Source organism: Chinchilla lanigera, unplaced genomic scaffold, assembly GCF_000276665.1.
Source record: "Chinchilla lanigera isolate Chin_1 unplaced genomic scaffold, ChiLan1.0 scaffold00137, whole genome shotgun sequence".
Taxonomy (NCBI): Eukaryota; Metazoa; Chordata; class Mammalia; order Rodentia; family Chinchillidae; genus Chinchilla; species Chinchilla lanigera.
The window spans coordinates 3,230,615-3,244,110 of record NW_004955538.1 but is presented as its reverse complement, the minus strand read 5'-3'; the positions used below and the strand labels follow the sequence as shown (position 1 = coordinate 3,244,110).

Sequence of the window (13,496 nt, the reverse complement as noted above, 5' to 3'; positions counted from 1 at the left end):
AGCCCATCAAGTTGACAGTGAAGGTTAACTGTCACAAATGAATATCTATGACCTTGGATTGGCCAATTTTTTTTAGACATGATGCCATAAGCACAAGTGATAAATGAAAAAATAGGAAAAGCTGACTTCCACACAATAAAAACTTCTGTATTTCTAAGGACACCATCAACAAAGTGAAAAGATAACTAAAAAAATAGGAGAAAATAATTACAAACCTTATATCTGATAAAGGTAAACAATCAGAATATGTAAAGAACTCTTGCAACTCAATACTAATAAAAAAAACAACCTAATACAAAGTTGGGCAAAGAATGTGAATAAACATTGCTCCAGAGAAGATAGAGAAATGGCCAAAAAGCACAGGAAAAGATACTCAATATGATTAGTCACTAGAGAAATGCGAATTCCAACCATAGTTAGATACCATTGCATACCCACAGGGGTGGATATAATGAGACACCCAGTAACAAGCGCTGAGGATGTGGGGAGGTGGGACCCTCGTACGCTGCTGCTGGAGGTGTAGCACATTAAGTAGTCACTGCATGGCCCTGAAATTGCACTCCCAGCTACAATGCCAAGAGAACTGAAGACATATGTCCACATAGAAAACTACACAAGTGCTCATAGCAGCACTGCTCATGGCGGGCAAAGGAGAGATGACCAGCATTCCATCGGCAGGTAAAGGGGTAAGCAAAGTAGTCTGGCATTGCAGTGGATGTTCTGCAGCCATGAAAAGGAACACAGGGCCCCACGCTATATGACAGGAAGGAGCCTGGAGTTGTGCTGAGTTAGAGAGGCCGGTCATGGAAGTCTAGATGTTGTTGACAACATAGGAAATGCCGGGAAGAGGCCCAAGCATAGAGACAGAAAGTAAACCAGTGGTTTCCAGGGCTGGAGGGAGGGGAAGTGGGATGTGATTGCTAATGGGCGCAGAGTTCTTCTGGAGGTGACAGAAGTGTTTAGGAATTGTATGGTGGTAATGGCTGCACAGATAGCATACATCCCAGACCACCGAATCAGGCACTTTAAGTGGGTGACTTTTATGCTGCATAGATTCTATCTCAGTTTTAAAAGTTTTTTAACTACTTAACAATTACCCCGAGCATCACTTGGGCAGTGTGTCTGTTTACGTACTAACTGTCCCAAGTGTTGCTCAGGCGGGTGTCATTTCAACCCGTCAGGTCTTGTATCAAATAAATTTGATAAAATTGTCATTTTTATATTTCCTGTTATATTATCTTATAAAAATTAATGAAGAAATGCAGTTTGTGACCATCCTGTACTTAAATAATTGGACTGGAAAGTGGTTACAAAGAGCTAATGGAAAGAGGGGTTCTAGATACGGTATTAGATAGTACCCTGCAGGCACTTTGCAGCCAAGAGCTGTGCCTTTCATTGTGTTCATGTTATGCGTCAATAAAAAATAAAGGGGAAAAGCCCCCAAAGCACACTAGGCCTGTGGTGCTGGCCTTCTGTCATGCAACTAACACTGAGATAATCCACCTGTCAGAGGCTCGCGGTTTCAGGGCTCCAGTCCATGGTCAGGGCCTCTCTCTGCTTTGGGTCATGGTGCAACAGCATGTGATGGTGGGTAGAGGAGGACTCACCCGTGGCCAGTCAGGGAGTGAGAAAGTAAGGAGGGGTTCTGCTGTCTGTCCAGGATGTTCCCCAGGACCCCGAGGCCATTCCCCAAGGTCCCCCCTGCCAGCTGTGCCATAGCTGGGGCCACACTTTTAACACATGTCCTGGGGGGGGACACTTAGGATCCAAGCGATGGCAGCTACCGAAGGAATTTACAAGAGCAACTGCAGGGGCTTTATTCCTAGTAACCAAAAGTTAAAAACAACCCAGATGTCCATGAGCAGGAGAATGGGTGCTGTCACCAGCAGAACACTACCAGCTACTAAAAAAGATGCTCACTACACAGCCACCTGGTGGTCCTCACAGACAGGATCGGTGAGCCGAGAAATACCGGACACAAAAGAGAACTGTGGCTTGGACCTAAAATGTCCCCAGGCCACAGGATGGGCTTTGGGAAGATGGTGGCTCTTAGTGGGCTGACACATTGAGGTTGATGGAGTAGTGACTTGATGACATCAGGGGAAGTATGGAAATTTAGGGATGGGCTAGCTGAGGGCAGCGTGTCCTGGGCACAGTCCCCAGATCCCCCAACACCATGAGCAGCTGTCCCTCCCAGCCTTTCTGCCATGACTTTCCTGCCTCTGCCTCCCCAAGAGGTCTTCAAGCGACAGATCAGCCAACCGTGGACGGAAGCCATTAGCCAAAAGGAACCTTCCCTCCGGGTTGGTTTTCAGGTTTTCTGTCACAGCAACAGAAAGTGTCCCAAGAACACGCGGTCTGAGTCCATTCCACTGAGGCACTTCCAGGTGCAGCCGGTGTAGGCAGGTACGGCAGTGGGGGCTGCCCTGGGCCTGCTGCCCACAGGGCCCTGTTAGCAGGAATGCCCACATGTGCAAGATTACCTAACTCTGCATTACGATTTTTTTTAAGACAGGGTCCCACACTCTGTTGCCTAAAATTCCTGAGCTCAAGTGATCTTGCCTCAGCCTCCTGTGTACCTGGGACTCCAGGCACATGCCACTGTGCCAGGCTCTACCTGATGGGAGCTTGGTACTGTATGTAGCTGTGCCCCTATAAAACAGCATGAGAAAGACAGAAACAGCAGGATTTTTAGCACATCTTTCTTCACACACATTTAAAACACACAGGTCTCAGTCCGTTCCTGCTGGCATAAAATCCCTCAGGCTTGGCGACTGATGAGTTACAGAGACACCTCTCACAGCTCTGGGGCTGCGGTCCAGCACCAAGGTGGAGCAGATGCCGCGTCTGCTCGCCCTCGCGTGCCGGCGGCCACAGGCCCAGGCCGTGCTGGTCTTCGCTACCCACTGCCCACCTCCTGGGGGCGAAGCGCCAACAGTCATTCAAAGGGGGAGCACAAAACGAACTTCAGCGTTTTTTTAGCAGATTCCTGGGAGTCTGGAAGGAAAGGAGGAGCACTGGAGGCTGGGGTCGGAGGTTGGGGTCGCCCTGAGCACCAGGATCTCCAGCCCCAGACGGGCGCGTCTCGCGCGTGGCCCCCTTCCCAGGGACCGCGCAGGCCTAGCAGCCCCTGCCCCGCCAGCTCGGGTTGGGTCCGCGCGCGCCACCCCGGTCCACATCCGCGGAGGGGAGCGGCCGGCGCGCTTCGCAGCCAGGGGGCGCGCTGGCCCCGGGCCCCGCGCTGGGCAGGACCCGGGGCGCAACCCCCGCCCCGCGGGCGCTGTCCGCGCGGAGCGAGCTCGGGCTGGCGGCGATGTGGCCACGGGGCCCGGGGACCGCACACGCTCTCCGAGGCCCCAGACCGGCGACCCTTCGGCGAGGTGGGGCTCATTTCCCCCTAGCTAGAGGCCCGGGTTCCCCGGCCCGGGGAGTTGGTCGCCCCACTTTGGACCCTCCCTCCATGGCACCGCCTGCAGGGCCTGGTGCCCCTCTTGGAACACACCCCCGGCCCACTGCCGGGCACCCACCTGGTCCCAGCCCAAGGCCTCAGCCCCCTGGTCTTCTCGGAGATCCCACTGAGCCAGCCGTGCCCATCGCCGCCTGCCCCACCTGACACCTTCCTGAGTGCCATGCAGAAGGGGCCAGGCCTTCTGGGGTCCCGGGGCCCCCGCACAGAGGTTCTCCGGCACCGCGGGTAGCCTGGGAGGACGCAGCTCTCCGCATTCCTGGGCCTCCATTCTGTCCTGCAGCAGCCACCGGCCCCGCCCTAACTGCACCCACAGTTGAGCCTACAGGGCCTGGGCAGGGGCCTCTGGAGTTTGCTTTTAGGCAGCTCTGCAACCCATCTGCCACCCCACCCCACCTGTCCCTCTTCCATCTGTGCATCCTCCCGGCTGCCCCATGCACCCCTGAGTCCTGTGACACAAGAGATCCGATAGAGCCCCGGCCCTCGGTTCCCGGATGAGCCCTCCTCGCACCCGGCTCCCACTCCCCTGCTTCTGGGTGGCAGCAGAGAACCCCTCCCAGCTGGACCACAAAGGCAGCTGTTGTGTGCCTCCCTATCCCTGGAGACCATTCAAGACTTGCCCTCCCATCTGCACACCCTGGTGACCCCGGAGAAATTCTCTTCTGCAAAGCCTAGATCAGTGGTTGGCATGTTGTGTGGTCCGCTCACCCTTCACCCTACCCCTACCTGGCCTTCCTCCCACCCAGTCCGTCCTGTTGCCTGTCTGCCTGGGTCTCGTGGCAGCTCAACTCCTTGGGGGTTCTTGTGCACTGTCCAGTACCCCCTTTCCATTCTGTGGGGCCACCTCAGGCAGGGTCCACAACGTTCAAATATCCTGATGGCCAGTGAGTTTAGGATACCCATTTCTCACCAGGCATGACAGCCTTCACCAGCAGTCCTGGTAATCAAGGAAGCTCAGGCAGGAAGACAACAAGTTTGAGTCCTGCCTGGGCCACCTAGGAACACGCTACTACAAAATGTAAAAAATTAAAAAGGCTGGTGATGTAGCTCAGTGCAAAGGGTCTGGGTTCCATCCCCAGTACCACAAAAATAAAAAAATAAAATAATAGGGGCTGGGGATTTAGCTCAGCGGCACAGCACCTGCCTGGTAAGCGCAAGGTCATGAGTTCAATTCCCAGTACTGGAAAAAAAACAATAAATAAATAAATAAATAAATAAAATGGAAAAATACCTATCTGTGATGGCAACGCCACCACCAGCCCCTCACTCTGATGGCAAGACATGTGCCTCAGCAGTACTCAAGGCAGGGATGCGGCCTGCTCTCCCTCAGCCATGGTGGTCTCCACGAGAGCAGAGGTCAAGGTCCTCTTCAGACAAAGCTTGAACAAGTTTATTCTTGAGACCCCTCCAGAGGGCAGCTGTGTGTCCCTTGGGACCCACTCACCTCCATAGGTCTGAGTTCTCCAGGATCAGTGTCCTCCAGCTGGCCTGGTGTCGCCCTGGGGCCTTACTTGCTGGCTCACCTATAACCCTCACAGGCTGCTACTCCTGGAGCTCTGAGGCCACTCCGAGCCCGGGGGGGGGGGTTTTGACCATAGTGGACAGTGGACCCTGCACACTGGGTCCCTGGTTTGTGGCCAGTCAGCTTTCCACCACAGTGGCATCACACTTGGCATAATCCACTCAGAAAGGAGTCCATGGTGGCTCACAGTGGGGGCGCAGCCTCTGGTCGTTCAGCTCTGTCGCTATGGGGGCTGAGGCAAGGTGGCACATCATGGTGTGAACATGTGTCAGAGGACGCTGGAAGGTGGGGTGGGGGCAGCATCTCAGTGTTCCCTTCCAGCCCGCCCCCGCTGACTCCTAGAGGATCCACACCTCCAGATACCTCCTGTGCCAGGCCTTTGAGGGACCTTCCAACTGCCCACACAGCAAGCGGCTGGCGAGGGCATTTTCAGGTTGCCGAGTAGCTTTTCTAGCTCCTTCCCTGGGTCAAAGGCAGGTCTTGGTGGCAGCCACAGCCCTTGGTGGCCATAGTCCCCGCTGGGCAATCTTCCTACCCCGGCCCAGCTCTTATCAGGCCGGGGATTGGGATCACGAATTAGGACATGTGGACTGCATTTGAGTCAGAACCACCAAGCAGATTAGTAAAGTTCTGGGTGTGTCTGTGGAGGACTGACATATAGGCCAGCAAACCGAGGGGACGACCCACCCCCAGTGTGGGTGGCACCAGCCAATAAGCTTGTGGCCTGGATGGAATGGCCAGGAAGGAGGAAGTCTGCCCTTCAGAGCTCTGGTCTGTGCCATTGCCTTGGTCTCCACTTCCTCCAGGCTTCCTCATCTCTGGGAGTCAATACCTGATGCCATAGTTTAAAGCAGGAGAGGTTTATCTGAGCTCAGTTCCCCCCATGGTCAGCTGGCTCCATGAAGCAGCATGGCGGAAGGGTGGAGGAAAGCCACTCATTCCATGGCGTGCAGGAAGCAGCGAGGGAAGGGAGGAGCCTGCAAGGAAGATGACCGCTTCCGGCCATGGCCCAGTGACTCCTGGTCCCTCCGGGCTCCGTCCAACAGCAAGTGGGCTCTGAACTCTTCAGCAGGGGAATCTATTGATAACACAGCACCCACAATCCAGTCCCCTTCCGAAAGCCCCACCTCTGCATGCGTGAGGCTCTGGGGCTGTCCCAGGTCTAAACCACGACAGAAGGCACCAGCATGGCTGTCCTGCCTGTGTAGCTGTCCCCACAGCCCTGGCCAGCAGCCAGGGTGCAAGATGATGCCAGCAAAGCAGTGCAGGGCCCGGGCTGCCACCTCGGTCTGTATGAAGGAGTGCACCCTGTCGGCCTGGCAGTGAATGATGTCACAGAGCTGTGCCCTCCCTCTCCACCACTTCGGACTAAAGCAGCCAAGGGCACAAATGTAAAACAAGTGAAACCACGAAGGATGCTGAGGAAAAGCTGGTGGATTCTTAAAGTCAGAGTGGACTTCCCAGTTGGCAGAAGACGTGAGCAGAGTTGGTCCCAATGAAGTATGAGTGCCCAGGAGCCCAGGGCAAGACTGAATCTCACAAGAGAAATGCCATTTGCCAGGGCACTGAGATGCGGTGTGGTGCCCGCTAGTGGGCTGACCCTGGCCAGGCTGCAGGGGACCGGGATGGGGAGGGCACCAGCCCACCAGGAAATGTGTTGTGTGGGTATAGTCATGGTGCGTCTCTAGATAGAGTATCTGCTGTGCTACCTTTTTGGGGTGACATTTGCTTGCCTTTGCAAAAAGAAACTGCTGATGGTGGCTCCCTTGGAGCAAGGGTGGGGTGGGGTGGCGGGGGCACAGGCCACAGAAGAGGTGTCAGTGCCTATCTTCTTTCTTTCTTTTGTGCAGAAGATCAAAGGCCTCCTGCACAAAAGGCACATGCTCTACCACTGAGCCCCATGCCAGCACCCAGTGTCTGTCCTCTAATGACGGAGGATAAAGATGAAGACATCATACGTATGGGGAAAGGACATTAAAAGCCCCAGAACTGGCCAGCCGTGTGACAGCGTGGCGCGAGCAGAGAAGTGGGGCAAAATACGGGGTAAAGGAAGACATTTCAAAGTTCAACCCAATTCCGAGTTGGGAGCCAGTGACTGGTACTGGAGGTTGGAAGTTTAAAGGGTCATCTTGGTCCTGGTCCTCCAGCCGCCAGCTTCCCTGCCTGTATGCAGCCAGGGTCTCTGAGACAGCTTCCCTGCCTGTATGCAGCCAGGGTCTCTGAGACAGCTTCCTGGAAGTACTGTACACACATGCAAATGTGTGTTATTGTGCTATAATTTCCCCTATTTCTACATCAAGAAAAGATAACACAGGATCACTTTTCTTCAACACTGTGTATCCTTCACTTAAGAATATCTTTTGGGGAGGGGCTGGGGATTTAGCTCAGCAGCACAGCGCCTGCCTGGCAAGCACGAGGTTGTGAGTTCGATCCCTGGTATTGGAAAAAAAAAAAAGAATATCTTTTGGGGAGCCGGGGATGTAGCTCTGAGGCACAAGCACCTGCCTGGCAAGTGCAAGGTCTTGAGTTCAATTCCTGGTACAAAAAAAAAAAAAAAAACGTCTTTTGGAAATCACCCCACACCATCCACAAGCACAGAGAATGTTCATTTTTATGATGGCATCATATTCCGCCTTTTCTGGTATGCCGCACAGTGTTCTAATGAGTGCCATGGACACAGCCCCCTTGTGTTTATCAGCAGGACAGACTCCTGGGACTGCTGGGTCCATGCATCTGTGCCGTGGGAGTGTGGACACAGATGGGAGACTAGGCCCCTGAGCTGGATGTGTGTCAACAGCGCCAAGAGAGTGCCTTCACCCCAAAGCCTCACCAAGAATGTATATTTCACAGCTGGTGCTATGTCCCCCAAAGAGATGTGAAGCCCTAGTCCGGGTGTGCTGGGAGAGGCGATTGCGTATCGATGAGGTCATAAGGGTAGAGCACTGGGACAGCTTGGTGACATGAACATTTTATGCAATTGTGTCATCCGGGGACCGTCCACACGGCAGCCTCTCCACTCGACAGGTCCGCTTTGGCTGCTTTAAGCTGGTCATAATGGGGGAGGCAGAAGCACCATCTTAGGTCCTGGAGAGGTTTGCACTGCTGTGCCTGAGGGGTGTGCAGAGGAGAGGGTGCTGGGCCCCGGTGTGGTTTGGCAGGAAAGGGGCAGCAGACTCTAAGCTAGGAGGGGGTGGGAGCGCAGAGAAGCAGGCAAGAGCAGGTGGGAAAGTGTGCTGGGCCAGTGCTAACCCTGCTGAGCCCAGGGTTACTCTAGACAGGCTGCTGGGCCAGGCCGGGGCTGAGGGGCAGGTGCTGGGAGTCAGGATGCCCAAACCTCAGGCTCCAGAGGAGGGGAATGAGGGGTCCAAGCCACAGCCAGGAGTGGGGGGCTGAGGCAGGTTCGAAGCTGGAGGAGGGCCCAAGGCGGCAACCAGCAGAGAGGCAGCCAAGGTGGAGGACGCAGAAGGCACTGACCTCCAGAGGGTGGCAGAGCAGGGCCGGGATATCCCCGCCTGCCTGGCACAGGTGCTGGGACAGGTGGACCCTCCAGAGTGGACCCTCTAGAGGAGTGGACCCTCTAGAGGAGTGGACCCTCTGCAGAGCAGCTGAGGGTGAGGGCGTGAGGCCAGCCTGGGAGGAGGGAGCACCAGGGGCCTCACTGGCCTGAGATTCGGGGTGGGTGTGCCTTGGGGATGGTGTGGGCAGAAGTGGAAGGTGGTGTGGAGAGGAGGGGGGGGTGGCAGAGGCACTGGCGGTGTGGAGCAGTGACAGAGGTGATGGTGGTTGATGACCATGTTAACTGAAATGCAAAGCCTGGTGTTTGGTGCAGAAAAGGCGGGCCTGGGGTCGGGGACAGAGTCGCTAGGGAGAACCAGAGTAGAGGGCTAAACACGCTTAGCGTTCACCCTCCCAACACAGGTGGGTCACACCCATATCCTCTGTGTATGTCCGAGGCTCCCTGGTGTGTCTGCAGAAACACCCTGTGCTGGGAAAGGATTCCCAATATTTATGAGTACTGGGAAAGGGTGAGACCAGCACATATTGCAGTGGGCAGCTCAGTGATCCCCAAGGCCAAAGGCTGGGGACATGGGGGAGGGAGGCTAGCTCCCAGCTTGCATCACTCACATCTGGCAGCCTTCCCCAGGTGCCTCCACACACTGCACCTGGGCTGCATGCCCACCCACACCTGCCCGCATGGCCTCTCACCCTGTGTCCGTGCAGGGAGCAGCTGGCCTGCACCTGTCTCCATGTGGTCTGCCTGGAGGTCCCGAGAGGGCACCTGCCTGGGGAGCCTCCAGGACACCTCTGCACCCTTTCTATGTTCTTGCTGCCTTGCGGAGCCACTGTCCCCACAAAGGCCCCAGGCCTCTGACTGTTTCGGCCCCCTGTGAGCACCGCAGCACAGCTGAGTCCTAAGCTTCATCGCAGGAAGCTGGATTCTGGGACTAGGGTCTTCTGGGCCCTTCCATGAATGCATTTACCCAGCCAATGGGTCAGGTTGGGTGCCCTCCAGGAAAGGGGCTGGTCAGCTTCAGTGAGCTAAGTGCCAGCTCATCTTGGCAGAGCCATGCCAGGCTGCAGGCCCAGAAAGCCCCTCCCCAGGCTGCCATTCAGCAGGAGCCTCCTCCTCCTCCTCCTCCTCCCAGCTAGGAGGCCCAGGCTGAGCCATGTGCCCAAGAGGGAACATGACAGGCTCCCTGTGGGACATGGTGTGCGTCCAGGCGCAGTTGCGGGGCAAGGATCTGCATCTGGACCAGGCCTGGGAAGGTCACCGGAAGTGGCCCAGAAACAGACTGGCCCAGCTGGTCCTGTCCCAGCTTAACCTCTGGGAACCCTTGTGGCAAGCACAGCCTCACTTGCCCTGAGCCTGGGGTCCATCCACTGGGCCTCCCTGAGTTGAAAGGATGCTTTAGCCTGAGGAGGCAGAAGCTGATGGAACATCTGAGGGCCATTCCCTCCCAGGCATCCCAGGAAGGGAAGTCAAGCCCAGGGACAGGGCTAGGAACGCCTCACCCCTGCTTACATGCCAGGTGAGGGAGGGCGGACAGTGCCCACTGGTCCTCTGCTCAGAGGCGAGCCAGCTCATTGCACCCCAAGGGGCCAAGTCTGCTCAGCCACCCACTCAGGAGGGCCTGGATGGTGTGGGGCACACAGTAGCTTCAGGGACCCAGATCCTCCCAGAGGGAGGTAAGAAGGGAGGGGACAGATCAGGGCAGGAGGGGGACACTGACCATGAAATCAGGAGGGCTCACCTCCTCCAGGCTGCTATCCCAGCCTGCACCTTGCCCTTCCTCACACAGCCTGGCCTCCCTTCCCCAGCCTCCAGCAGCTGGGGGCAAACCCATGGAACAAAGGTGTGCTGCTGGTCAACAACCTCACCCCACTGCATCCACGCCCTGCAGGAGCACATGTGGGGCACAGTTCCCAGAATGCCCACCCCTGCTGGCCCTCCTCCCCAGCCAGTGGTTCCCACTCTCCATGCTCTGCCATCCCCAGGGATGACACATCACCTCCACCTGCAGCGGGCTTTATTACATGCCATCGTGATGTGCACGGTGTGAGAACACAGAAGGTGGCGCTCATCGCCATGGCCAGCCCAGGCAGCAGCAGGCGAGGCTCACAGCAGAACCCAGGCACAGCAGCTGTCTCCCAGGGTCACTTTTTGGCCGCCTCAGCCGGCAGGCTCCTTCCACAACTCACTCCACATGCCTTTGCCCCAAAGCAGCATCTCAGGTACATTTAATTGTGTGCGTATTTTATCTGAACACCAGCTATAAAATTGAGACTGATCATCCCCTTACATTCACATCACAGTAACTGTGCACAAAGACAAGGGGCCAAGTGCTGATGGCTCAGGCAGGCTTCCTGCCCCGGGGAAGCTTTGGGGAGGCCAGCGACACAGCCGTGTCCCTGCTAGTGGCAGCTGCTCTCCCGATGCTGGCTCCATTGGCCCTGCTGGGTGCCGGATGCACATGCAAACCCAGAACACGGAACTCGTCCTGTGGGGCCATGTCCCTCCGGGTGAGGTGGGGTCAGAAGCCAGGACTGCCGGAAGCAGGTGTCCCCTTGCCTTAGCTCTCCAGGGCTGCAGTGGTTGGGGTCTCCAGAGGCACCAGGAGAGCATAGAGCCCACAGGAAGGTGGACTGTGGTCTGTCCCCCCACCAAGAAGGTGACTGTCATTTGATTCTGAGTCTGGCAAACAAATGAATACAACATCAGTTGTTACAAGGAGGAGATGATGATTTGGACTCAGCTAGACTCTGTCCCAGTGCTGCTTCCAACCCCAGCAGAAACAGCCAGGTGTCCAGGTAGCTCTGCTACCCCCAGAGGTTGGGGGCACCCCTATTCTACCCACCCCATGGTTGCAACTGTCAAGGTCCCAGCGGCAAGACTGGTGAACAGGGTGACCCAAAGGACTTCAAATGCAGCAGGCATGTCCATTTGGGGGCCAGTGGCTGTGGACTAATTGGGCTGCTGTGGCCCTGGTCCAGGGGATGCCAGTCTCCCTCCCCACATGACAGTGGCGCCCACCCCTGCCCCTGGGGAGAAGGGGACCCTGAAGACACTGTCCCTGCTAACCTTGTGTTCCTGCTGCAAAAATGCCCAAGGCCCCACAGAGACCTCCTACAGGTGGGAGAAACCCCGGGGTCACGCTCCCTGGCCCCACCCAGGGACACTTGGAGGCACCCTGGCCTGGCACCTGCCCCATCACCCACTGGAAGACATCTGGAGGCCTCAGGGCACAGTTTTCTGGATCCAGAGATGATCCATTTCCAGATCCCCAGTTTCTCTGCTCAGAGTTATGGTGAGGAGAGGGCCACAAGCTCTAGAGGTACCCCCCAGTGACAGTGACTCTCCTCCTGTCGCCCTGGGGTCCCTGCCAGGGCTGTACCCTACGACACCAGCTGTGCCCAGCAGTTCCTGCAGGTACTCACTGCACCCCAGGCCTTCCCAGCAGGGGCTCCCACCCTCACCCACCCAGCATGGCCTGTTTCCTCCGAGAGCCCTGCCAATGACTTTGGACCTATCAGTCACTGCCTATGGGGAACCAGGCTCAGAGGACACCAATGCATCCAGAGAGGTCGCCAGAAAGTCCCTGGACAAGGGACACCTGTGTTACCCACACTGAAAAGCCCAGGCCCAAGTTCTGTCCCAGAACCTGGCCGGAAGACAGGGAGGACAGCACTCTACTGTAGTAGGAGGAGCCCCGAGGCCCAGGTGTCCAAACCTGGCGGCCTCCATCCCCAGGTCCCACCCAGCCCAACGGGTGCGTCACACCAGCAGGGACTTGACGATGCCACAGTGGAACTTGCGCACGTGGCGGTACAGGTCCCCGGACTGTGTGAAGCGGCGCTCACACCAGCGGCAGGCGTGCGGCTTCTCGCGCGTGTGCACCACGGCGTGCCGGCTCAGGTTGTGCGAGTACTGGAAGCTCTTGCCGCACTGCACGCACGTGTAGGGCTTCTCCCCCGAGTGCGTCCGCTCGTGCCGCCTCAGCGTGTAGGTGCACGAGAAGGTCTTGCTGCACAGAGGGCAGGTGGGCACGGCGCCATCCGGCGAGAGCCGGGCCCGGGTGCCCTCCCGCTCGCGGAAGTGTGCACTGAGGTGCTGCTGCAGGGCGTGGGCGCTGGGGGACAGCTTGCAGCACAGCGGGCAGATGCACAGGCGCCCTCGGGGACCCCGCTCTTCGGCGCTGCTCGCCCCGGGCTCAGAGCCCAGCTCCAGCTCCCGGCTGGCTGCGCCGCGGCAGGACAGCAGCTCCAAGTCCAGCGGCAGGCGCTGGGTTGTGGGGGCACAGGGTGGATGCAGGGGGCCGCGGGGGCTCCGAAGGCCACGGCTCTCCTCCTGTTCCCAGGGTGAGTCCTGCTCATCCTTCAGCAGAGACTGAGCACCTAGCGGCCTCCGGCTGCCGCGGGAGGGTGTCTGCACCGGCTCCGACTTCGGGCCGGGCTTCAGCGACAGGTCCAGGGCCCGGTCTGACTCCCGCGGTGCCTGCCCAGGTGCAGGCCGCGATGCTGGCAGAGGGAGCACAGCCTTAACCCCTGCCGCGGGGAGCTCAGCGGTCGGCGCAGCCGTGGAGAGGTCCGGGGTCCACGCAGGCAAGGGGCACGGTGCTTGGCCCTGCGGCTCTGTCCCGGGAGCGGGGGCCCGTGGGCGCCGCGCCAGGTCCTTCTCCCTGAGCCTGCCCTTGCAGACCTTGACGATGTCATACATGTGCAGGTAGCTAGCGGCGGCCAGCACGTCCTCGACGGGCAGGCTGCGCAGGTCCAGGCGGCCCTCGTACATGAAGTCCAGCAGGCGGCCGAAGGCGGGCGCCGTGACGATGTCGCCGTTGAGCCGCACCGTGTCGCGGCCGCCGGGGGGCCGGTCCCGGTAGAAGAGGTGGAAGTAGACGCTGCACGCGGCCAGCACGGCGCGGTGCGCGGAGAAGCGCGCGTCGCCCACCAGCACGGTGCAGTCGCACAGGAAGCCCAGCTCGCGCTGCTGCCTCAGGCGGCCCAGCAGGC

General features: G+C 57.9%; 1 protein-coding gene across 1 annotated transcript; it reads right to left on the bottom strand.

Annotated features, from left to right (window-relative positions):
• Nucleotides 1-10,499: 10,499 nt before the first annotated feature.
• Zbtb42 (zinc finger and BTB domain containing 42) lies at nt 10,500-13,494 on the bottom strand (the record flags this gene model as incomplete). The annotated part of the gene is made up of 1 exon (XM_013507823.1): nt 10,500-13,494. A coding segment is annotated over one exon (1,233 nt), but the record flags the coding sequence as incomplete, so codon positions are not given.
• Between the last annotated feature and the right edge of the window lie 2 nt (nt 13,495-13,496).